General features: G+C 45.6%; 2 protein-coding genes across 2 annotated transcripts in view; one reads left to right on the top strand and one right to left on the bottom strand.

Moving 5' to 3' along the window:
- The window catches only part of NPHS1 (NPHS1 adhesion molecule, nephrin), a 32,879-nt gene extending 31,969 nt beyond the window's left edge, over positions 1–910 (top strand). Inside the window, exon 30 of the transcript XR_014463536.1 lies at positions 774–910. The gene's annotated coding sequence lies outside the window, so the exon portion shown is untranslated. The remainder of the gene's footprint in view (positions 1–773) is intronic.
- A 4,842-nt stretch (positions 911–5,752) lies between these two features.
- Positions 5,753–26,885, bottom strand: NFKBID (NFKB inhibitor delta). The gene is made up of 12 exons (XM_083161599.1): positions 26,799–26,885; positions 20,533–20,609; positions 20,187–20,223; positions 18,961–19,163; positions 15,023–15,246; positions 12,000–12,105; positions 11,025–11,171; positions 10,334–10,391; positions 9,211–9,362; positions 7,775–7,891; positions 6,489–6,653; positions 5,753–6,019 (listed from the first exon to the last, which is right to left on the bottom strand). The coding sequence occupies exons 1-12, from the start codon at positions 26,824–26,826 to the stop codon at positions 5,951–5,953; spliced, it is 1,383 nt and encodes a 460-aa protein (XP_083017725.1). The 5' UTR covers positions 26,827–26,885; the 3' UTR covers positions 5,753–5,950.
- Between the last annotated feature and the right edge of the window lie 573 nt (positions 26,886–27,458).

Below are 27,458 nucleotides of genomic sequence, written 5' to 3' on the forward strand. Positions count from 1 at the left end.
GTTAGATTTTAGTTTGAACATGCCCCACCCAAATCTAACTAGGGCCCTATATGACTAAGGGCCTGAGGTATCGAGTACACAAATACCTTTGCCGCCTGGATTTATATGGAGATGCCCATTAGCTGCTTTGCAAATCTCTAGCGGTAGAGTCAAAAGTCGCTTTTAGATGGAGATGTGCAGGGAGTGCGGACCACACTCCTGGAAGGGTTCCACCGAAATGCCGACTCCACAGTGACAGGAGCAGGAGCTGCAGTGTGACAGTATCCTGCAGCGCTTGTAACCGTCTCCGGGATCTCATTCGCAGCTTCAGATGTTCCCTCGCCCAAACTGGTCGCGATGCACATGCATTTTAGTTGTCACTCCCCATTACCCCAAAATGATCCCAAAACAATCACATTGTGATTATAACCTCTCTGTTACTGCCGACACAACAACATGGCGACACTTGTGATATGTGACTCTAACTCTGCACAACATCGCTAATTGTACAACTTGTAGGCCCTACAAACATGTTTGTGACAGTCGTCTACAATGTAAAACCTTATTTTACAATAAAACATTGAAACAAAATCATTCCTAATACATTATTGTCTTACGTATCTGTTGTAGGATTAAAAGTGTAGTAGTTTCTGATTTAAGTGTTGTCTACAAGTATTAGTGCATGTGTTGTGTAACCATAGGGCATTGGTATGGTATAACTCCTCCCACTCCTACCTCTAAGATTTTTCACGTGCTGCTCCCTTACTCTCGAATTCTCTACCTCTCCCCCTCAGACTCTCAACTTCTACACAGAACTTCAAACAGGCTCTTAAGACCCACTTCTGCACCAAACCCAGCAAACTGTCCCCCTAACCTTCTGTTCCTCGCCCTGTATACCCCTCCTGTGTCACCCCTGTCTGTATGCCCCCCCCCCCCTCTTTAGAATGTAAGCTCTCACAAGCAGGGACCTCTTACCTCATGTGCTGATCCTTTCTTACTTCAGCAGTCTTCGACTGCACCAAATCTCGCTGTGTGCTGCCACCTGGATTCTTATGTTGCAGTAATCGGCTGATGTTCCTATAATCATTTACCCTGTACTTGTCCTGTATTGTCTTCAACTGTAAGTTACTGGATTCCAGTTTGATTATGTGTACTCTGTAACTGGGCGCTGCGGAACCCTTGTGGCGCCATAAAAATAAAGGATAATAATAATAATTAACTAGTGAGCCCGCTCGAAGCAAATGCTTCGAAAGCTAGTCTGCTACCTTGTGATTGCCTCTGTGTTTGTGCATGTGTGAGAAAGAAAGAGATGTAGTTTCACTCACTGCCAACAGATGGCATGTCCAAACTGTGGCCCTCCAGCTGTTGTGAAACTACACACCCCAGCATGCTTTGTCATAGTTTAAGTATTCCCTAATTGAAAACTGTGGCAAGGCATGATGGGACTTGTACTTTCACAACAGCTGGAGGGCCACAGTTTGGACATGTCTACTAGACATTATATATACAGTTTATACTGTAGATGGGGAAACGGTCATCTGTCAGATCAGACTTAGGTCGACAGTCATTAGGTCGACCCCGGAAGGTCGACTGGCCCCAAGGTCGACAGGGTTAAAGGTCGACATGGGTCAAGGTCGACATGGGCCAGTGTCGACATGGGTTTAGCTTGACAGTCATTAGGTCGACATGAGTTTTTCACTGTTTTTTGAGCCTACATGTGTCGACAGGCGGTATTTCATGCCCTACCATCCACTAGGGCGTGGTGGGAGAATAAAATAGTGTGCCGAGCGTATGCGAGGCACCGTGCCCGAAGCATTGCGAGCAAAGCGAGGGGCTGCGGTTCAACTCCAACTGTGTCCATGTCGACTGTGTCGACATTCGGGTAAAAAAACAGTGAAAAACTCATGTCGACCTAATGACTGTCGACCTAAACCCATGTTGACCTTGGCCCATGTCGACCTTAAGTCATGTCGACCTTGACCCATGTTGACCTTTAACCCTGTCGACCTTGGGGTCAGTCGACCTTCCAGGGTCGACCTAATGACTGTAGACCTAAGTCTGTTCTGACAGATGTACCGCTTCCTGTAGATCAGGCATGTCCAAACTATGGCCCTCCAGCTGTTGTAAAACTACACATCCCATCATGCCTTGCCACAGTTTTGCTATTAGGGAATGCTAAAACTATGGCAAGGCATGCTGGGATGTGTAGTTTCACAACAGCTGGAGGGCCACAGTTTGGACATGCCTGCTGTAGATGATACAGCAAATACCTGCTCTGCAACGGAACAGCAATAGTCACAGTGGCCACTAGATGGCAGCCTTGACATAGGAGAAAAACATTTACTGTACTAAATTATACTTTGTTTTATACATTCCATTGAATTACTGTTGAACACATCAGAGGGAAAAAGACTTCACCATAAAAAACTTTATTTTTTTCTCCAACTCTTTATTAACAGCTTAATTGTGTTAAATTAGCATAAACCAAACAGGAGACATTCCTATGACGGTCACAGTGACAAGATGATAAATTAAACATTTTGCTACAATAAATAAAATGTGATCACTTCAAATAGTATTTTAAATAATTCTAAAAATAAGATTTTGACAATTAATGACAACACAGTGCAACCGATACCTGCAAATTCCATGTTACTGGCTGCAACCAACCAGATTCTGCCTTTCATTTTCTTTATGTATTCAACCTAGGTTGGTAAATTTGCCCCAATGGTGCAGGGATGATACTGTAAGAAATTATTTAGAAGAACAGATGTTTTCTCTACAGTCCACAACTATTCCGGTATAAAAGTATCGTTGTCAATCAATGTGTGGTGTTTGTAGGGTGTATCCACAAATATTTAGTATCAGTATAATGACCCTTCACCTGCCCCCCTAACCCTCTCTCCCCAAAGCCAAACGCTAACCCTCCCCACTAGTGCCTAAACCTAACCCCTGCACCCCACTATCCTAAACCAACCCCCTAAGCAGCCTAATGCTAACCCCCATTTCTTCTAAGTGCCTAACCCTCCCTCTCTGCAACCTAACCCTAGGCCCCCCCCCCACATCCTAACCCTAAGACCCCCTACAGTGTCTAACCCTAACCCCCTTCCTTCTAAGTGCCTAACCCTCCCTCCCTGCAGCACAACGCTACCCTCCCTCCAATCCTAAACCTAAGACCCCCTACAGTGCCTAACCCTAACCCCCTTCCTTGTAAGTGCCTAACCCTTCCTCCCTGCAGCACAACCCTAACCTCCCCCCACATCCTAAACCTAAGGCCCCATAGTTTCTAACCTTAACCCACCCTCCCTGCAGCCTGACACTCCCCCCACATCCTAATTCTAAGGCCCCTCCCTTCTAATTTCCTAACCTTCTCTCCCTGCAGCCTGACCCTAACCTCCCCCCCACATCCTAACCCTAAGGCCCCTAGTACCTAACCCTACCCCCCTTCCTTCTAAGTGCCTAACCCTAACCCTCCATCCCTGCAGCCTAACCCTAAGGCCCCCCTACATCCAACTATCAATTAAATAGAGAAAATGAATAAGAAGAGTTTGTTTTACTTGCACCCCTGGAAATATCCCTAATTAATACATGCCAGTATGCGACAATAGTTGAATCAAGGCACTTTAAATGTGTATAAACTTTGTATTACAAAGTGCACATATCCCTTTCATATTTTCTGTAGCTAAATACAACAATAAATAACATTTGAGAAATGTAATGATAGGCGCGGTACTCTACTTCTCCTGTAGGTGGAGCAGTGGACTAGTAGCATAGTAATAGTGATGGGTTTTCCTCTTCTGGGATGCTGTGTCCAAATGTATACAGTATCTCTCCAGACTTTTAACAGTGAGTCTACAGTCCAGTGTAGGCTACAGTCCACAACAGGAGGTGTGTCTGTACGGTGGACCAATGTGGCCCAAAATATACAGAATGATCCATTTCACAGAAATGATAAATATTGGCGCTTGGTCTTTAAAAAAACATCACCACCCTACAAAAATAGATGGGCATATAATAATATGAAAATGACTTTGCCCTACCATCTATGCAGTAGGTGTCCCATTTGGTCATTACAATGGTAATGGTACATGGTGGGATATAATATTTGATAAACCATCAGATTCTCTGACCATTTGGAGAACCAGAATGTACGTTAGAATCACTTGAGAAGCCCCCAGTTATATAGGGGGGCTGCAAATCTCAGTTCTAAAAGTGCATACCCGGATTGCAAATGCCGTTCACTGGTAGTTTTAATTAGGCAGAGCATTTTATTTATCTGTCCTAGTCGTTGGCGTTAGTGGTGGTGCAAGATTTTGCATTTTCTGGTGGGAGGAGCTGTGTGGATTGGGGACGGTCCTTGCTAGGTGGTCAGTAAATGACATTTGCACAGACAGAATAGCCCACTGACTTTGTATGGGTTTGCATTTTTGGAAATTACTTCCCTATCCTCTGTAAACATGTGGTGTTCAAGTGCTGAAAAATCAAGACTTGCAATATGAAAGTAGGGGTAAGATGGGGACTCTTAAGGTTGGCGGGGTATAAATCTGGTAATGTATAATATATGCGAGCAAATTACAATCAGCAATTTGCCCTTAAACCCTGGATAATGGCAACAAATTGCCATTAGCAGAAGATGTTGTAACCAATTTATCTGAACGACCGGTTTCTTCGGTTTCTAACGTTTTGGGAGCAAATTGCTGTTTTTAATTTGCTCCTATACATTACTAGATTGTCATTGCACCTAGTGGGATGAAAGCTGGACTCATGTATGGCAAACATAAGAAATGCTGATTTCAAATACATTTTTTGTTTAAGAATCTGGGATTATAATAATTTAACAAACCCCTCGATTACATTTGCCAATTTCCTATAATAACTCACGTGACGAGCCTACATCCGTTAAACAATTATTATCAGATTTGCTGTGGAATATTATTTACTGTCAGTCAGTGGCGTCACGATAAATTTAGCTCATCCCTGCCCAAAAATTTGTGCCCCCCCCTTCTTTAGCAAAACATGACAAAGGTGCAGACTGGTTACCTGGGGCACTGTGCGCCACCATGTGTAGTGCTGCAGCTCCCCAGGAGTGACATGAGCCCATGCGGCGTAACAGGGAGGACATCCCGTCCGCTGACATACTGTAGCCTTCTGCCACCAGCCTCAGTTTCCAAGGACCGACCGGGGATACTAGCGAAAGTGTGTGCAGGTAACGACACCGGCCACCCCCAGGCGCAGAGGGGGCGAGGAGACTGGGGAAGGAGGGTGGCCAAGAATATGAGATATGCTGTCACCTACAGAATGCAGCTGCAGTACACAGCCACTGCCGCCCGCTAATACTGAGTTCAGTGCGCCGGAGACCGTCGGCTCCCCCAAGCCACAGCTGGGGCTGCCACACCATAGCTACGCCACTGCTGTAAGTAGAGTTGCCTACACCCCAGCCTGGTTACTTTTTAGTCTCCAGCTGTGAAAGAGTTAAAGTTTCACAGAAACTAGAATGTATATTGGGCCTGATTCTGGTTCACTTTCATAGTAAATTTTCTCTCTAGTGGACAAAACCATGTGCACTGCAGGTGGGGCAGATGTAACATGTGCAGAGAGAGTTAGATTCGGGTGGATTTATACTTCAAACTGATATCTATATTGCAGTGTAAAAATAAAACAGCCAGTATTTAATCTGCACAGAAACTCTCTGCACAGAAAATCTAACTTTCCCTGCACGATGCATCTGCCCCACCTGCAGTGCACATGGTTTTTTCCATTAGAGTGAGAATTTGCTTTTGAAAGTGAACCAGAATCAGGCCCATTGTGCGTGCCTTGACCATAATAATGTTATACCCCCTTTATGTAGCTTACTAAAAATCACTTATGAAGGTTTTGGGAAAGTCACTCCGTCTGGAGATACATCGGTCTTTCCGTCAGTGGAAGGATCTTATCTCTGGGACTAAAAAAACAAGTCCTAATTAGAGCAATCCTATAAGGAATGTGCTGATTGGCTGCGGGTTGATGACATCACACGTCTCCTTTTCAGCAACAGCTTAATCTGCGGAGGGAAACATATGTCACTCTGTGATATGATCAATGTACTATCAGCAAGCAAATCAGATGGGTCTGGGTACATGTTTGGAACCTACTTCGTAAAGGATGCAGACACCTCCCAACATTTTACAGACAAATTGTGACCAAATATGTGTAGTCTGCATTGGTCCATCCAGACCCACCCACTTTGTGTGAGGTTACTACTGGACAAGCGCATTCGTCTGTATTAGGTGCTTGTAGTGGGGATCATCCAACCACAGAGGAACAAACTTCCTATATGTTGTTCCTTCAGTGACTAGGGGTATTGAAAACAGAGAACTTCATGGTCTTTATAGAATAGCAAATGGGGCTAAATTGCTGGACCAACACTTCACATTCATGACAGGTGTTTAGGGTGTGCCAAAGAATACCTACATCTTGTAAGGAACTTGTATTATACGCAGGAGACTCTACATGGGTTGTTAGAATATTACCTGCTCTGAGAACTCCCCGGGAGGTACCAGATGGGCCGGCTGCTCATTCTCGAGATTGCGGGTACTTGGATCCCCCCCATAGAATAGAAGGAGCTTGATCAGATACTCTGTAGAGATATTGGGCGGTAGAGCAGCTGCCATGTGCAAAGCCGTGTTACCGTGAGCCTGCCAGAGAGAAGAGGACATTACTATAAGGTTCCCACGAGGATACCAGCAGGTGGGCAGGAGACCTTGAGAGTGCCACCACATAGGACGTATACAATGAGGATACTATCAGGTGGGCAAGAGACCTTGAGAGTACCACCACATAGGACGTATACAATGAGGATAGCATCAGGTGGGCAGGAGACCTTGAGAGTGCCACCACATAGGACGTATACAATGAGGATACCATCAGGTGGGCAGGAGACCTTGAGAGTGCCACCATATAGGACGCATACAATGAGGATAACATCAGGTGGGCAGGAGTCCATGAGAGTCCCACCACATAGGACGTATACAATGAGGATACCATCAGGTGGGCAAGAGACCTTGAGAGTGCCACCACATAGGACGTATACAATGAGGATAGCATCAGGTGGGCAGGAGTCCTTGATAGTGCCACCACATAGGACGTATACAATGAGGATAACATCAGGTGGGCAGGAGAACTTGAGAGTGCCACCACATAGGACGTATACAATGAGGATAGCATCAGGTGGGCAGGAGTCCTTGAGAGTGCCACCACATAGGACGTATACAATGAGGATACCATCAGGTGGGCTGGAGTCCATGAGAGTGCCACCACATAGGACGTATACAATGAGGATACCATCAGGTGGGCAGGAGTCCATGAGTGCCATCACATAGGACATATACAATGAGGATAGCATCAGGTTGGTTGGATACCATGAGGATACTATCAGGTTGGTTGGATACCATGAGGATACCATCCGGTGGGACAGAGACAATGACAATGCTTCAAGATGGGACAGAGACAATGAGGATAGCATCAGGTTGGTCGGATACTATGAGGATACATCCGGTGGGACAGAGACAATGATAATGCTTCAAGATGGGGATATCACCAAGTGGAACAGAGACCATTAGAATACCACCAGGTGGGACAGAGATAATGAGAACATTGGGAGTGGAGACAATGAAGACCACATCGGGTATGATGGAGACAATAAGACTCAGGATGGAGCCAATGATATCGTAAGGAGAGGCAGAAAGAAGTAACCATATGACAATAGGAACGCTTTCTACCTACAGCCCTGAGCATATAAAATGTTGGCATTGTTCACCTTCATGTTGATGAGACCAGGATGGTCAGCGTGAGATATTTCAAGGAAATATTTGACCAGAGGGATGTTCCCGGCCTGCACAGCCAGATGGAGGACGGTCTTATTGCTCTTGATGTCCTGTTCAAAAAAATAACAAAGCTGTTATTAAGTAAGTCGTCAGTTATGGTAGCCTCAGAGAAGCTCCTTGAAGTGGTATATGATCGGAATAATGGTAGGATTGGGAACGATGAGCCCTCCATGCAAAACAAACAACCTACCTAAAATAGCTTTAGGTCATGGAAAGTTCAGACATACCCATATAATAGTGGTGGATTGTTATTACAGGTTTCGTTTTCCAAATCCCACATCCTAAATATATTTTGAAATACGGAATTTTGTGAGCATGTGAATGTTCGATGAGCACAAACATGTATTCTGTGTTTTAGACATGGGTTCCATCCCCAAGATATCTCATCATGCAAATATTCGGAACTACTGAAAAATCTGAAATCCAAAATATTTGTGGTCATAAGTGTGACACTTATGACCACAAATATTTTGGATTTCAGATTTTTCAGGTCCTAGGCACGGAGATTCCCCAGATATGCAAATCTGCGAATCCCTGCCACGTGACACCTAACTGGATACCCAAGCATGTGTCTATTTCAACATGATCTTCCACTTGCCACCAACCAAAATACTTTTGGGACCTAGTTCCCAGCAGCTCTGTTCTGCCGACACACAGAATGATGAATTTTACGATAGTGCTCTTTCAAGTTCTTCCGAGACTTGAGCTGGATAGACAACATATACCTGAACTAAATTATGTTTATTTTATTTTAAGTTAAAACACTACAAGGCTTATGACAAGAAAAAGATAACAAAGTATATTAATACAAGCTAAAGTCACTGGTAAAGGACACTTTCAAGGAAAATAAAACTAGGGAAATTACAACCCACCAATCCAATAGCACGCAGTCTGAAACAGTGGGACGGAGTGGAATCTCTCCTGGTTCTTGGAACATCACAGAGACAGATCCTAGACCGGTCCCACTCCAAAATAATGAACATTTTTTTCTCCGTGAGTCACATATTTAAGATCTGAAACTGCACTCACTCCTCACTCACTCCACCCACCTTAGGAATCCCAACTGTCGCATGGGGTCTCCTAGTCAAACCAGCAGGGGCTGGCTAATGACTTTTCCTTTGAATTTGAGCAATCAGCTCTCAACAAAACAAAACACTGACACTTATAGCTAGTTGAGGGGGATCTGGTTTGTGTAAGAGGGACCCCTATGGTTTCAGTAAACAACCGGTTTATGGATACACAAGCCAGGCCTGGTCCCTGACATTAACACACCCCGAGTATGCCACCGATATTTCCATCCCCCTAGGAATGCCTATGGAAAACACGTGTGTCACATTGGCACATGTATGATGAGGCTTGCACCCTGTACCTGGCTGATACAGCTGGCCCCCATTTGCAGCAGGAGATGGACGCATGACAGGGTCTCCCGGTCACGTTGCTGGGCGTCTGTGATGCTCGGATTCTTCTTGCTGGCGTAAGCGCTGTTCTGCGATATGACGGCGCAGTGAAGGGGGGACAGACCTGCGAGACGGATAGCAAAACATGGGGGAGACGTGTCAATGTTACAGAATGGAGATGTGGAGTATTTGCCCATCGCAACAAATCAGCTTCTGCCTATGGAATGCACTTGATAAATACTAGCTACAAGCTTAATGGTTGGCATGGGTAAAAACCTGCATTCCGGAGCTTGTAGCATCCGGTCCGGGGGGGTGTCCTGTCTCGGGGGCTTCATGTGACAGCTGTCACCAGGGAGAGGAGGAGAATAAAGCCTCCCTGTATGGTCCGGGCATGTAGCAAAACCGGACGTTTGTTGTGTAAAAAAACACAACATTTTTTGTTTAAATTTATATAACAATGATGTATGAATGATTTAACACTATCAGGCCGGCGTCCAATGGCCAGGGACGCCGGTGACAGCCCCGGGCTTCAGCCCTGGATGGGTGAAGCCTGGGGGGAGGACCCCTTTATTGGGGGGGTCCACACTCCCCCAGGTACCCCGTCCAAGGCTGAACAGCCACGGTGCTCATGGTACGGCCTTATGTAAAATGTGTCCCCCGGCTGTGACATGACACCGCGGGCTGTTGGAGCCCGGTGCTGGTTTCAAAATCTGGGAGACCCCCAGATTTTTTGAACCCCCGTATTTTTGGAACCAGGACCAGTCCAAGAGTCCGCGCTGGTTTCAGAAATATGGGGGACCCCTACGCAATAGGACAATAGGAGGTCATCGCATTAAAATGATGGATGCCAACAAAGGACTTCTTTGTGGGATTGCTGGTATAGGTGGGTGCTTTACACTGTGAGAAACAACAGCTCAAAACAAAACTGGACATTCCAAAAAGAAGCCTCCCTGTCCCAAGCTCTGTTCGGTTCTGTACAAAGCGTGGGCACCATAAGTTTGCAGGCAGGAGGCTGAGTACCATGGGTAGTCTGTCACTTATTTACTGGCCAACTACGTATTAAGCCAAACCAGAAAGGGATGCTCTCGCTCTCACCTTCGTAGTTTCTCCTCTCCACATCAATGTTCTTTTGGTGCTGAACAGCTAGGAACACCTGCAATGATATCAGGATCAAACCGTTAGATGCGGAGGACCGACACACATGGAGGATCTCTATGCAGGGTAGTTGTACGAGCCTCGGGGAGAGATAAACTTAAGAAGTTGCCCCAAGAAACCAAAGAGCTTCCAGCTGTCATTCCAAAGACTGTGCTCCTTCAATGACAGAAGCAGATAGGTCGAGATGGACAACTTCTATGCTGGCACTATCAGGCACTAACAACCCCAGGCCTGGAGGGGGCAGCAGAGTCAGTGGGCAGTCTGGTGAATAAATGGGTGCGACTAGGAGGAAGGCGGCCATGTTTGGTATGAACCAGGCTGATGTCTGGGGCCAAGGTTATTTTTTCCAGATTATTAAAGGTTGGGAGGTGGCACTCTGTACTCACCGTATCTGAGAACAAGCGGTGCCACTAGAAATCAGTCTGCAATATCCTGGCACCCCAATCTTCCTCACTGCTTAATTAACAAATGGCTGCTTAGTTTCCTTTTCTATCTATAAATATAAACAAGTGTCCCGACCCGACTCCTCAATGTCCACCCCGAATCTCTCCATCAAGAAGCACTTGGGGGTCAGTCGGATAGACAACGCCCATCCCACCACTGAAGCCATCGCTAAGGACTAAACACTTACTCTGAGCACGTCAGACAGTCCGTAGGTCCCAGCGACATGTAGGGCTGTCTGTCCTTTGCAGTCTGAAGCATTGACATCTGCGCCAAGCGTGATGAGGTCATAGACAATCTCTGGCTGATTGGCTGCGACAGCTACCAGGAGCGGAGACTAAAGAGGGAGGAATGACCAAGATGTCTCTCAGTTGAGTACAGGAGTTAAGATTAAGTGGAAGAGAATAAAGTTAATTCAAATTGCAGCCTCCCGTAACCTGTACCTGGGCATTATGTAAGATCACAGAGCAGGATATGTAATTGAAGAGAAGGATATAAGGGGCAGTGGTGGTATTAGTCTATGAGCCAAAGATATGCCTCCTATCTTAAATAATGCATCTCATGTAATCATGATCATGTACTTACAAAGAGTTTGTATTCCAATTACTTCAGTATATTATCTTACACCTTCATGACTATATTTCTTTAATTCATACTTACCTACATTTGATAACTAAACACCAGATCCTCTGAAACAAATGTGTTTACCAAAGAAAAAATACTATTAAAAATTCTTACCCTTAGTCACTACAAACAGCAGCAGCCCACTTTTGATGAGTGCACGCCAGCACAGAATAAATAAGACCCTTTGTGTGATTATGTGCTGCTGTCTCTTCGGTCAGGGGTACCCACATGGTAACATGAGCAACTACAGCAAATCATAGTGACTACAGCAAATCATTGTCTTTGAAAAGAAACTACTTAGTGGCACCCCTGGCAGAGTCTGAGGAATCAGGGAGATTAGGAGTACAATGCAGAACAGCAGGAGATTTATGACTGAAACGGGAGCCTCCATCAGGATCAGGAGGGTAGCCAACTATGCATTACCTTAAATGATTTCTATTGTAAACCTCTGCCATATCTTTATATCAATAAACAGAGGTTATTTTGGTTACCATTGGATACAACTCAAAATTCTTTTTTTTAACATAAGAGTAGTCTGTACCTTCATATTATGTTCCTTGGCGTCCAGCTGGCCATATTGCAGGTAGCGCTCCGCCACGGCATATGTTTGGCAACGCAAGCCCCTCACAGCGTACAGGTGGAGGATTCTGCAAGAGAAGTGAAATGTCGATGTTTGATAACAGTATTTTACACAGTGCAGCAAATTCTGTTGTGATTTACAATAGGAAAGAGTGATACAACAACGGGGTATTTACAGACAGCAAAAGGTAGGAGGGCCTTGCTCGCTAGCTTACAATTTATCCGGAAATAGGCATTGCTACACAAGGATACGTGTTCTCTATTGCATAAAGTCCACTAGATTGCAAAGACTCTTGGTTTGAAAAATGGCAGTTGGGAGCTGATTTGGCTGCTGTTTTATCACCTGACACTTTATTACTTCACCAGGCTTAATAAATCTGTACCAGTATCACATTCTACACAACAATCTAATACACCCACATTTACATAATCCAATTACAGGGGTAACTTACATGTGGACAGCGCTGGCTAAATAATACTGTATATGCCACTAATGCGTTGCCTATAAAATTCTGAATATATATTTAGAAAAGGTAGGGTGGCACATAAACATCAATGTTTTCAGGTTGATGGTCGATGTTTCTGCTATTGAGGAGGCTCATTCAGGTGCAGTTGGATCTATGCTATATATATGCAATCTCCTTCATGTCACCTAGCCCACATTTCACTGTTACATCATATTTACCTCCCCTCCTGCATTCTGCAGGAGACTCCCTAACATAGCAGCAATCTCCCTCTCTCCCTCATTAGTCTAGCAATCTCCCTCATGTCACCTAACCCACATTACACTGTTACACCATAGTTACCTCCTCTCCTGCATTCTGCAGGAGAATCCCTGATATAGCAACAATCTCCCTCTCTTCCTCATTAGTCTAGCAATCTCCTTCATGTCACCTAGCCCACATTTCACTGTTACATCATATTTACCTCCCCTCCTGCATTCTGCAGGAGACTCCCTAACATAGCAGCAATCTCCCTCTCTCCCTCATTAGTCTAGCAATCTCCCTCATGTCACCTAACCCACATTACACTGTTACACCATAGTTACCTCCTCTCCTGCATTCTGCAGGAGAATCCCTGATATAGCAACAATCTCCCTCTCTTCCTCATTAGTCTAGCAATCTCCCTCAAGTCACCTAGCCCACATTACACTGTTACATCATAGTTACCGCCCCTCCTGCATTCTGCAGGAGACTCCCTGATATAGCAACAATCTCCCTCTCTTCCTCATTAGTCTAGCAATCTCCCTCATGTCACCTAGCCCACATTACACTGTTACACCATAGTTACCTCCTCTCCTGCATTCTGCAGGAGACTCCCTGATATAGCAACAATCTCCCTCTCTTCCTCATTAGTCTAGCAATCTCCCTCAAGTCACCTAGCCCACATTACACTGTTACATCATAGTTACCGCCCCTCCTGCATTCTGCAGGAGACTCCCTGATATAGCAACAATCTCCCTCTCTTCCTCATTAGTCTAGCAATCTCCCTCATGTCACCTAGCCCACATTACACTGTTACATCATAGTTACCTCCCCTCCTGCATTCTGCAGGAGACTCCCTGACAGAGCAGCAATCTCCCTCTCTCCCTCATTAGTCTAGCAATCTCCCTCATGTCACCTAGCCCACATTACACTGTTACATCGTAGTTACCTCCCCTCCTGCATTCTGCAGGAGACTCCCTGACATAGCAGCAATCTCCCTCTCTCCCTCATTAGTCTAGCAATCTCCCTCATGTCACCTAGCCCACATTACACTTTTACATCATAGTTACCTCCCCTCCTGCATTCTGCAGGAGACTCCCTGACATAGCAGCAAACTCCCTCTCTCCCTCATTAGTCTAGCAATCTCCCTCATGTCACCTAGCCCACATTACACTGTTACATCATAGTTACCTCCCCTCCTGCAGAATGCAGGAGACTCTCTAACATAGCAGCAATCTCCCTCTCTCCCTCATTAGTCTAGCAATCTCCCTCATGTCACCTAGCCCACATTACACTTTTACATCATAGTTACCTCCCCTCCTGCATTCTGCAGGAGACTCCCTGACATAGCAGCAATCTCCCTCTCTCCCTCATTAGTCTAGCAATCTCCCTCATGTCACCTAGCCCACATTACACTTTTACATCATAGTTACCTCCCCTCCTGCATTCTGCAGGAGACTCCTTGACATAGCAGCAATCTCCCTCTCTACCTCATTAGTCTAGCAATCTCCCTGATGTCACCTAGCCCACATTACACTTTTACATCATAGTTACCTCCCCTCCTGCATTCTGCAGGAGACTCCCTGACATAGCAGCAATCTCCCTCTCTCCCTCATTAGTCTAGCAATCTCACTCATGTCACCTAGCCCACATTACACTGTTACATCATAGTTACCTCCCCTCCTGCATTCTGCAGGAGACTCCCTAACATAGCAGAAATCTCACTCTCTCCCTCATTAGTCTAGCAATCTCCCTCATGTCACCTAGCCCACATTACACTGTTACATCATAGTTACCTCCCCTCCTGCATTCTGCAGGAGACTCCCTGACATAGCAGCAATCTCCCTCTCTCCCTCAATAGTCTAGCAATCTCCCTCATGTCACCAAGCCCACATTACACTGTTCCATCATAGTTACCTTCCCTCCTGCATTCTGCAGGAGACTCCGTGGCATAGCAGCAATCTCCCTGTCTCACTAAATTAGTCTAGCAATCTCCCTCATGTCACCTAGCCCACATTACATTGTTACACCATAGTTACCTCCCTTCCTGTATTCTGCAGGAGACTCCCTGACATAGCAGCAAACTTCCTCTCTCCCTCATTAGTCTATCAATCTTCCTCTTGTCACCAAGCCCACATTACACTGTTACATCATAGTTACCTTCCCTCCTGCATTCTGCAGGAGACTCCCTGACATAGCAGCAATCTCCCTCTCTCCCTCATTAGTCTAGCAAGCTCCCTCATGTCCCCTAGCCCAGTCTTATAGGCCTCAAACCACTCACGTGTCTCCGTCATCATCGCAGTGCAGCAGCTGGTCCGGGCTAAGGCCCTGAATCTGTGCTCTGGCTTCTTCCAAGTCCATGGGCATCAAATCAGGTACCACAGTGCCCGGCATCCTCAGAAAGGAGTCTACTCCAGGCGCGGAACACAATGCAGAGCCGGGTCCCAGCCAGGAGGAATCATGGGCAAATGTGGGCAAGAAGGGACCATGTGATGCAGATACAGCCTAATAATAATAATAATAATAATTTCACGGTATTTATATATAGTGTTTAAATATTTCTAAAAAGAGAACAAGTCACATGAATTGTCTTTTGTACAGATGTTCGTGAACATGCTTTCATTGACCACTAGAGGGCAGAGCATAAGCTGAAGCTTTCCAGTCAGTTCAGTTATTCTGGTGCTCTCTAGCCAGCTCCGAGAGGCAGGGGACAGGGCTGGTGGCGTGATGAGAAAGGGACGGGGGCGGAGCCATGATGGTAATGCTATTACTTCATAGTGGCCACACCCCCTGCCATGCAATTACAGGCATTGCACAGCGGTGGGCAAGGCTACAATGACCCCCCGAGGTGGGGGCGGGGGGGGGGGGGGGGCGTGGGTTATTGTCACAGGAGACTGACAGCAATGTGGGGGACCATAAGATTGTGTCAACCTTTGGTCAATGTCGACCTTGGGTATATTGACCATTTCAATTTGTCAACCTGTGACTGTCGACCTAGTTATTGTCTACCATTTATACCGTAACCCAGGTAGAGTTCTAGCAGCATTGCTGGGATCTCATAGTGCAGGGAGAGATCCGCACATATTGGGTCTATTAGTGAGGACCATCCACCTGCATGTCCCTACAGATCCAGGACTATGGTCTGGTCGGCATTACATGGATACAGGAACAGACCTGGTCTCCGGACTGCAGTGGGCATGCCGTAACATCTCATGTACAGATGTGTCCTCATACACAAACAGCCGCACTCAGCATGCCAGGCCCAGGGCACCTCAGCTGTGCCCAGCATCTTCCAAGCTATGTATCTTATTCACATGAATGACAGATCTACTGAGCCACTTCCCAAGTTGGGTTCATTTGGTGGCTCTATGACCTTATAAATTTGGTGTCTCTCTATGATATGATACATTTGGTGGCTCTCTATGATACAATACATTTGGTTACTCTCTATGACATGATACATTTGGTGGCTCTCTATGATATGATACATTTGGTGGCTCTCTATGATATGATACATTTGGTGGCTCTGTATGACATGATACATTTGGTGTCTCTCTATGACATGATACATTTGGTGGCTCTCTATGTTATGATACATTTGGTGACTCTCTATGATATGATACATTTGGTGGCTCTCTATGATATGATACATTTTGGTGGCTCTCTATGATATGATACATTTGGTGGATCTCTATGATACAATACATTTGGTGGTTATCTATGATACGATACATTTGGTGGTTATCTATGATATGATATATTTGGTGGTTCTCTATGATATGATTCATTTGGTGGTTCTCTATGATATGATACATTTGGTGACTCTCTGTGATATGATACATTTGGTGGCTCTATGATATGATACATTTGGTGGCTCTCTATGATATGATACATTTGGTGGCTCTCTATGATATGATACTTTTGGTGGCTCTCTATGATATGATACATTTGGTGGATCTTATGATAAGATACATTTGGTGGTTCTCTATTATATGATACATTTGGTGGCTCTCTATGATACATATGATACATTTGGTGGCTCTCTATGATATGATACATTTGGTGGCTCTCTATGATATGATACATTTGGTGGCTCTCTATGATATGATACATTTGGTGGCTCTATATGATACAATACATTTGGTGGCTCTCTATAATATGATACTTTTGGTGGCTCTATATGATATGATACTTTTGGTGGCTCTTTATGATACAATACATTTGGTGGTTCTCTATAATACGATACATTTGGTGACTCGCTACGATACAGCTGGACTTTTGCGGTGGTCATGTGGACTGTCACAGCTGTGATTTTTATGATACGATGCATTTGGTGGCTCTCTATGATACATATGATACATTTGGTGGCTCTCTATGATATGATACATTTGGTGGATATTTATGATATGATACATTTGGTGGTTCTCTATGAAATGATACATTTGGTGTCTCTCTATGATACGATACATTTGGTGTCTCTCTATTATATGATACATTTGGTGTCTCTCTATGATACGATATATTTGGTGGTTCTCTATGATACAATACATTTGGTGGTTCTCTATGATACAATACTTTTGGTGGCTCTGTTTGACATGATACATTCTCTCTATGATATGATACATTTGGTGGATATTTATGATAAGATACATTTGGTGTCTCTATTATATGATACATTTGGTGGCTCTCTATGATATGATACATTTGGTGGATATTTATGATAATATACATTTGGTGGCTCTCTATGACCTGATACATTTGGTGGCTCTCTATGATATGATACATTTGGTGTCTCTCCATGATACAATACATTTGGTGGCTCTCTATGACATGATGCATTTGGTGGCTCTCTATGACATGATACATTTGGTGGCTCTCTATGATATGATACATTTGGTGGCTCTCTATGATATGATACATTTGGTGGCTCTCTATGACATGATACATTTGGTGGCTCTCTATGAAATGATACATTTGGTGGCTCTCTATGATACGATACGTTTGGTGTCTCTCTATGATATGATACATTTGGTGTCTCTCTATGATACGATACATTTGGTGGCTCTCTATTATACGATACATTTGGTGTCTCTCTATGATATGATACATTTGGTGTCTCTCTATGATACGATACATTTGGTGGTTCTCTATGATACAATACATTTGGTGGTTCTCTATGATACAATACTTTTGGTGGCTCTGTATGACATGATACATTCTCTCTATGATATGATACATTTGGCGGCTCTCTATGATATGATACATTTGGTGGCTCTCTATGATATGATACATTTGGTGGCTCTCTATGACATGGTACATTTGGTGGCTCTCTATGATATGATACATTTGGTGGCTCTCTATGACATGGTACATTTGGTGGCTCTCTATGACATGATACATTTGGTGGCTCTCTATGATATGATACGTTTGGTGTCTCTCTATGATATGATACATTTGGTGTCTCTCTATGATACGATACATTTGGTGGCTCTCTATTATACGATACGTTTGGTGTCTCTCTATGATATGATACATTTGGTGTCTCTCTATGATACGATACATTTGGTGGTTCTCTATGATACAATACATTTGGTGGTTCTCTATGATACAATACATTTGGTGGCTCTCTATGATATGATACTTTTGGTGGCTCTGTATGACATGATACATTCTCTCTATGATATGATATATTTAGTGGCTCTCTATTATATGATACATTTGGTGGCTCTCCATGATATGATACATTTGGTGGCTCTCCATAATATGATACATTTGGTGGCACTCTATGATACGATACATTTGGTGGCTCTCTATGATACGATACATTTGGTGACTCTGTGATACGATACATTTGGTGGCTCTCTATGATACGATACATTTGGTGACTCTGTGATACGATACATTTGGTGGCTCTCTATGATATGATACATTTGGTGGTTCTCTATGATACAATACATTTGGTGGCTCTCTATGATATGATACTTTTGGTGGCTCTGTATGACATGATACATTTGGTGTCTCTCTATGATATGATACATTTGGTGGTTATCTATAATATGATACATTTGGTGGTTCTCTATGATATGATACATTTGGTGACTCTCTATGATATGATACATTTGGTGGCTCTCTGTGATACAATACATTTGGTGGCTCTCTATGATACGGCTGGACTCTCGCAGAGGTCATGTGGACTGTCACGGCTGTGCTGTGTCTCACCCCTAGGTCTGCCTCCAGAGATTGGGATCCGCTCCTCCCGGTGTCGTATCGTCCCTCATGGCTGTACATTGTGCCAGGCCTCGCAGTGTATAGGTCCGGCATAGAGGAGTAGGTGTAGTGGGGGGTCGGCCTTTGGTACACAAGGGAATCATCTTCTCTCTGGCTGGGGCTGTGGTGGACATATGGAGCACTACTGACGGTGCCTATATAGGAGAACAGCAATAGAATATTATATATTATATATACTGTACAATACATAGTATAAATATACATATATGTGTGTGTGTGTGTGTGTGTGGATATATATATAGTAATGGTATAAAGGGTCAACATTCAATATGTCAACACAAAATCTGCAACACGCTTAAGGTCGACATAGCAAAAGGTTAAAACGAGCAAAAGCTTGTATGGAAAGAGAAAGGGAGAACAGAGAGAGGGAGAGACAGAGAGTGTGAGAAAGGTAGAGGGTGGGTAGAGAGGGAGAGAGGAGGAGGGAGGGAGAGAGAGAGGGGGAGCAAGAGAGGGAGAGAGAGGGAGAGAGAGACAAAAGTGGGAGAAAGGGAGAGGGTGGGTAGAGAGGGAGAGAGGAGAGAGAGAAGGGGAGAGAGAGGGAGAGAAAGAGAGAGAGAGAGAGTGAAAAAGATGGGGGAGAGAGAGAGATAGAGAGAGGGAGAGTGGGAGAGAAGAAGAGGGTACAGTACAGAGACAGTGAACAAGACAGAGAGAGAGAGAAAGGGGGGAGAGTGGGAGAGAAGGAGAGGGGAGAGAGGAAGAGAGAGAGAGGGGGAGAGAGAGGGGGAGAAGGAGAGAGAGAGTACAGAGAGAGAGAGAGAGAGTGGAGATAAAGGGAGAGAGGGGGAGAGAGAGGTGGAGAAGGAGAGAGAGATAGAGAGAGTGAGAGAGGGGAGAGAAAGGGAGGGAGGGAGAGAGAGGGGGGAGGGAGAGAGAGGGGGGAGGGAGAGAGAGGGGGGAGGGAGAGAGAGGGGGGGGAGGGAGAGAGAGGGGGGAGGGAGAGAGAGAGAGAGGGGAGGGAGGGATGGAGAGAGATGGGGGGAGGGAGAGAGAGGGGGAGGGAGAGAGAGGGGGGAGGGAGAGAGAGAGAGAGGGGAGGGAGGGAGGGAGAGAGAGGGGGGAGGGAGAGAGAGGGGGGGAGGGAGAGAGAGGGGGGAGGGAGGGAGAGAGAGAGAGAGCAGCGACAAGCAGAGATGACGGACACTCAGACAAACCTGAATCTTGTTTATATTCCACCAGAGACGCCGTGATCTATATAAGAGAAATAATGCAGCGTATCATGATAATGGCCCCTACATCTTACCATACGCAGTAACTGATGGCCTATAGTTATTCCTGTGCACTGAGGGGCAGATTTATTAAGTCTGGTGAAGTTATAAAGTGGTAATAAAGTGTCTGGTGATAAAACAGAATATATATATATATATATATATATATATATATATATATATAAATATTTAAAATTTATAGTTTCGCCACTTGCCCAGAAAGCACTTCTAGAAACCATACGCTTGCGCCTGAGGTTTATCCTTGGCGCAGTGCTCGCACGCCATCGCTTACCTGGCTTGTGCTGTGCTGCCTCTTCTGCTCAAGAAGTTTCTTCACCGTCTGGGGAGGGGAACAGAAGGACCTGCAATCTGGGAGGGAGAGGGACAATAAGCACGACAAGCACCCAGGGACAATAACCTCAGATCACATGGAGGCAGAGAGACACGATGGATCACAGACGCTGTGCAGGGGATCCTCCCGAGTCATCCTTAACCCTTTGAGTGCCAGCATCTGCTAAAACTGCCAGCGTCGCTCACATTTGTTATATTAATTCAAATAACAAATGTTGCATTAAAAAAAATATGTATATATTTCCTATATAAGGTGACGTCACGGATCATTATGATGATACAAATGTTTGCTTGGCGATTTCACACCTATTTTGACAAATTCACTTGGCACTCAAAGGGTTAATCTTGTGATAGACTCAGTGGTGTCCCCCAACTTCTGGAGCCCCTAGGCAGCTGCCTGTGTGTCTGTCTATCCTATAGATGTGGTTGGATCCCCGGCTCATGCTTACAGCCAGACTCAACCTATGTAAATGATTATGGGAAGATTTCTCAGAATAAGAAAATGAAACCATATTACAGTATCTGTAACATGACGTATCGGGCAGGAGGGGTGCATTCCCTGTAACACTGTGATTGGCATCAGGTTGCCATCATTAAGGACATTATTAGCCACAGTTGGACATAAATGATATAAATGTAATTCCCATGGCAGATCTGAGAGTTTTCATTATCAGACGTCATGTGACGCACGCTGCCCGGTGACTGATCAGTATGATTACACGCCCCCATACTAACCAATCAGATTCTAGTTAGCTACAATCTATGGTGGGTGTGATGGGATCAGACCAGCAGTAGTGAATACAGGCGCTGTGATGTCACTGGGTGGTGTGATGTCATGGAATAGTTCTCCTATTTGCAATATTATCAAGTCCGCTGGACCGAGTCATTGCTCCAATCACAGTCTCCTCTCGGCCTCCTTTGGTCCTGAGGGATCATGGTTCTTTCTACAGTAACACCAAGCAGTACATTTTGTATTATATTGCTTAATAATGGTATCAAAATTGGACAGAAGGGAAGAACTGTGGATGTGTAGGAAGTGAGTGAATTATCCCCATTATGGAGCGGAGTGTAGACTAAGGGGGTGATTCTGGTTGGTTTGTAAAAGCAAACTCCTTCTTTAATAGACAAAACCGTGCTGCACTGCAGGTGGGGCAGATGTAACAGGTGCGGAGAGAGTTACGTTTGGGCGAGTTGTTCTGTGCAGAGTAAATACTGGCTGCTTTATTCTTACACTGCAATTTAGATATCAGTTTGAACATACACATATCCCAAATGTAACTCTCTCTGCACCTGTTACATCTGCCCCACCTGTACATATTTTGTACTAATACACAGCCTTGTGAGTCCACCAGAAATCACCCTGCGAATTAACATAAACATCCATCTGTAGGCTGCGGGGGAACACCCATATCATTCGATGGTCACCACCCATCGAATGATGTGGAAGGCACACACACATCTAAGGTTACTCTGAGTCCGAGGTGCGTGAAGTGTGGCTGTTGCCATAGAAACCCAAGTGTGAGCAGGGCAGCCAGCCGTACCATATCCCCACGGGGATACACTGCAGACTGTGTCACAGCTGCCTCTGTGACATCAGCCAGTTTCATTTCTTCCGGACTCGTCGCACATTGTGTCACTACGTAGTGAGGGGGGGGGGGGGGGAGCGGGGTGTGGGCGGGCGGCAGCAGCTGTCACTGGAGCATGGAGAGGAATCCCCACCTGTGACTCAATGTTTTGGGAAATCCACATTAGACATTCAGCAGTGTGACTCACTAACGCCCACCCATCTACATTCATGCCATCTATCTATCTATCTATCTATCTATCTATCTATCTATCTATGTGCATCGCTCTATATATCTCTAGATGCATCTATGGGGACTTCGCACTAAACTTTGAAGAGAAATAAAGTGGAGAGTGCCAAAGTACCAGCCAATCAGCTGTGGAGGGATAAAGTACTAACTGTCATTTATCAAACACAGTCCGTGACATGGCAGTTAGGAGCTGGTTGGCTAGTACTTTACCTCTCTCCAAGGCTTAGTAAATAAATGCCCTGCAATGTCACCATTCACGGCACAGCCCTCTTTGTCACACGGGTAGAATATTTGTTAATCTAATCACGGCCAGTTGCAGTTACTCATAGGACTTTACAGCACTTTACAACTGACCGCACGCTTTGTAACCTCCATCTATAATCTGCTATCGCCATAGGTAAAACTGGGGAGGGGGGTCATCCGGAAGTGCACCGGACCACCCATTTGTGCCCAAAACATAGTTTGCTATTTTAATTACCCTCTGGCAGCAGCTCCTGGCCATTCTGCATTTGCAGACCCACCGGGAGTTTGTATTAGTTTCCTTGTTCTCCACCCTCCCCCCGGGCATACTGGCAATGAAAGTGCGCACACATGTGACGCAATGATGTCACGCCGCATTGTAGAGTGACTAGCACAATGTGTGCGTCCATCAAAGTTCACCTTCCCGGCAGGCCATCTGCCCTTGGCTCGATGCCACACCGCCTGCCCGCCATTCCTGGAAGCAATGTATAGACAATCTGGTCTATAATGCACTAGGACAGTCAACAGGTCACCACCATATGGTCGACATGGTGAAACTGGTCGACATAAGCAATAGGTCAACATGGGTTTTTCCTGATTTTTTGAACTTTTATTACTTAACCATCGATGCAAAGACATCACTAGCTGTCCCTCTTATGCAGCAGCAGAACCAGGCAGGCAGAATGCGAGAAGGACAGCATGGAGTGCACAGACATCACTAGCTGTCCCTCTTATGCAGCAGCAGAACCAAGCAGGCAGAATGCGAACAGGACAGCACGGAGTGCACAGGCATCACTAGCTGTCCCTCTTATGCAGCAGCAGAACCAGGCAGGCAGAATGCGAACAGGACAGCACGGAGTGCACAGGCATCACTAGCTGTCCCTCTTATGCAGCAGCAGAACCAGGCAGGCAGAATGCGAACAGGACAGCACGGAGTGCACAGACATCACTAGCTGTCCCTCTTATGAAGCAGCAGAACCAGGCAGGCAGAATGCGAACAGGACAGCACGGAGTGCACAGACATCACTAGCTGTCCCTCTTATGCAGCAGCAGAACCAAGCAGGCAGAATGCGAACAGGACAGCACGGAGTGCACAGGCATCACTAGCTGTCCCTCTTATGCAGCAGCAGAACCAGGCAGGCAGAATGCGAACAGGACAGCACGGAGTGCACAGGCATCACTAGCTGTCCCTCTTATGCAGCAGCAGAACCAGGCAGAATGCGAGAAGGACAGTATGGAGTGCACAGACATCACTAGCTGTCCCTCTTATGCAGCAGCAGAACCAGGCAGAATGCGAGAAGGACAGTATGGAGTGCACAGACATCACTAGCTGTCCCTCTTATGCAGCAGCAGAACCAGGCAGGCAGAATGCGAACAGGACAGCACAGAGTGCACAGGCATCACTAGCTGCCCCTCTTATGCAGCAGCAGAACCAGGCAGGCAGAATGCGAGCAGGACCGTATGGAGTGCACAGACATCACTAGCTGTCCCTCTTATGCAGCAGCAGAACCAGGCAGAATGCGAGAAGGACAGTATGGAGTGCACAGACATCACTAGCTGTCCCTCTTATGCAGCAGCAGAACCAGGCAGAATGCGAGAAGGACAGTATGGAGTGCACAGACATCACTAGCTGTCCCTCTTATGCAGCAGCAGAACCAAGCAGGCAGAATGCAAACAGGACAGCATGGAGTGCACAGACATCACTAGCTGTCCCTCTTATGCAGCAGCAGAACCAGGCAGGCAGAATGCGAGGACAGCATGGAGTGCACAGACATCACTAGCTGTCCTTATGCAGCAGCAGAACCAAGCAGGCAGAATGCGAACAGGACAGCATGGAGTGCACAGACATCACTAGCTGTCCCTCTTATGCAGCAGCAGAACCAGGCAGGCAGAATGCGAACAGGACAGCATGGAGTGCACAGACATATCTAGCTGTCCCTCTTATGCAGCAGCAGAACCAGGCAGGCAGAATGCGAGAAGGACAGCATGGAGTGCACAGACATCACTAGCTGTCCCTCTTATGCAGCAGCAGAACCAGGCAGGCAGAATGGAAGGGGTCATGCTGGGAGATATAATATAATCCACCACCACCTTCCACTGGGCCCCCGTGACTTAAATGCCCCGGGCATCCCCAATGCTTACAAGAAGTGAAAACACTGCGCTCACCTTTATCGATCAGTCTGAATCTGGTGCTGCTGTGCGTTGAGCGTCCGAAACCCTCTAGGTGATTGGTAATTGTATCAGCGCTGCCAGCAGATATGTTCTATGTAGGGTGTGTGTTACTATGTAGCTTTTTTGTCTGTCTCATCTATTCTATATTACCAACACTACTGATAACACTTACAGTAACGATACAGCATCACTCACCCTCCGAAACAGGAATCTACCGGCAGCGCTGACGCAGACTCTCGGGAGGAGAAAAGTGCTTCGAGCGCAGCGAGGCGTATGGATCAATTCATGGTGATCCATGTGAGGGCACGGGAACACTAATTGGGGATCCATGCATTCAGGTGTCGACATTGACACAACCCCCCCCCCCACAAAAAACTCATGTTGACCTTTTTTATGTGTCAACCTTTTCCATGTTGACCGTGTGCTTTTTGACCTTTGGGGTCGACCTATTGACTGTCTGTGAGCTACAGATGGAGCGGAGATGGGCAGGGTTTCCGATCTCCGCCGCCGAGTGATTAGGACGCGCTTGTGTATGTGTTAGACCAGGGCTGGGCAACACCGGCCCTCCAGATGTTGATGAACTACACATCCCAGGATGCTTTGCATTAGATTTGCTATGTGGCCATGCTGAAACTGATGCAAGGCATGCTGGGATGTGTAGTTCATCAACATCTGGAGGGCCGGTGTTGCCCAGCCCTGTGTTAGATGCTCGCTTGTCCCAATCTGATGGAGTCCCTCTCAGCCAGCGCTCGCTTGCTAGCGGGGACATTCTGGCGAGCGCTGGAGCTAAATGAGAGGACTCCATCTGTGCACCACATCTGTGTATATCTGTAATACCTCTGTGCTGTGCGCCCTCTAATCTGGGCGTATATCATTACTATTCTGCCCAGTAATGTGTAGGAGTAAATTGATGAAGAAGGGAGTTATATTGAAGATGTGATGTTGCTATGGGCAACCAATCAGATTCTATCTATTATCTTCTAGAAGGTGTTAAGTGAATATGAAGTAGAATCTGATTGGTTGTTATGGGCAACATCCCATCTGCAAGAGAACTCCCATCTTATTAAATTTCCCTAAGCAGCATCTCTGACGAATGAGGGGGAATTAACAATGTTGCAATTTCTGTATTGCCTTCATCTGACACACTTGTTACATTGCACGTTTCTGCTACATTGTTGCGCTGTCTGCAGTCAGTCGGGATTTCTGTATAGCGCCTTGATTCCTTTTGGAGAAAGCGCTATATAAATACAATCCTTAGCATAATTGTTACATTGTTGCACTGCCTGCAGTCAGTCAGGGTTTCTGTCAAGCGTTTTGATTCCTTTTGGAGAAAGCGCTATATAAATACAATCCTTAGCATCATTGTTACATTGTTGCACTGCCTGCAGTCACTCTGGGTTTCTGTCAAGCGTTTTGATTCCTTTTGGAGAAAGCACTATATAAATACAATCCTTAGCATCATTGTTACATTGTTGCACTGCCTGCAGTCATTCAGGGAATTCTGTATAGGGCCTTGATTCCTTTTGGAGAAAGCGCTATATAAATACAATCCTTAACATAATTGTTAACCTGTGTAGTGTACACACGCATCGCTTTTTGGCTATTTTCGATTCGATTTTGCTTATAGAAGAAAAATCGAATCCACATTGAATGGTTTTTCGGACACTTTTGATCTGCATTCGATTCGATGCGCGCTCTCGTTTTCTCAAAATCGAACAGAAAAATCTACTGCGCAGCCAAGGAAATATCGAAATCGATCCAGTAAATTGAATGTGTACTATATACTGTACCATGAATGTGAATCAAATTCGATATCGAATGCAAAAGTACAGATCTAATGCCAAATTGAATGGGAAGATCTAATGCCAGATCTAATAGAAAATCGAATCTAACATCGAATCTAAAGCAAAACGAAGTGTGTGTACACAGCTTTACATTGTTACCTTTTCGCCTCCCCTGCCAGATACAGTGTTGGGCTTACCTCTAGAGGTGGAAGGGGGGGAGCTCATGGCCTCCCCGCCCTGTGCGTCTTGCCTGTACGGGTCCAGCCTTTTGTCAGCAGCTCTCCTCCCTGCTCTCTCTGTGCTTTGTGACTGACACATTGCTGCTCAGTCTGCCCCTAATATAGAGGAACTTGCTAGGCCCGGCCCCCAGAAGGAACAGTCGGAAAGAGAGCGAAGGGAGACGGCGGAGATTAGATAAGAAGATAATGGGGTTGTAGATGCAGGGGAACAACAAGGGAAAGTAAGAAGAACATGGAAAGTTAGAGGCATCACTTCTCCACTCTGCTGAGTGCACACTTCTAGTGACACTCCCCATAACACACCATGCAGCTTATGTACGAAGCTTTGGAGAGATGCAAAGTACCAGCCAATCAGTTACCCCTGGTTACGGTTGTTAGGTCGGAAGAGTCTAGGTCAACAGTCAACAGATCGACCACTATTGGTCAACAGGAAAAGCTTGACACTGTTAAAAGTTCAACATGCACTAGGTTGACATTGATGAAAGGTCGACACAAGCAAAAGTGTCGACGTTCCAATGGTCGACATGTTTTTTTTCCTTTTAACCGACTTGTTCGTACTCTACGATTCATGTCGACCTTTCCCTGTGTCAATCATTTCCAGGTTGACCTTTTGATTGT

The sequence above is a fragment of the Crinia signifera genome, chromosome 19 (genome assembly GCF_055691185.1).
Source record: "Crinia signifera chromosome 19, ASM5569118v1, whole genome shotgun sequence".
Taxonomy (NCBI): Eukaryota; Metazoa; Chordata; class Amphibia; order Anura; family Myobatrachidae; genus Crinia; species Crinia signifera.

Excerpts from the sequence above, each read along its gene's own strand:
- NFKBID (XM_083161599.1), bottom strand. The coding sequence starts at position 26,826 with ATGAGCTCCCCCCCTTCCACCTCTAGAG. Across the intron at positions 20,610-26,798 it reads CCCCCCTTCCACCTCTAGAG|ATTGCAGGTCCTTCTGTTCC; the intron begins GTAAGCCCAACA and ends TCTCCCTCCCAG. Across the intron at positions 9,363-10,333 it reads GGAGAGGAGAAACTACGAAG|GTCTGTCCCCCCTTCACTGC; the intron begins GTGAGAGCGAGA and ends TCCGTCTCGCAG.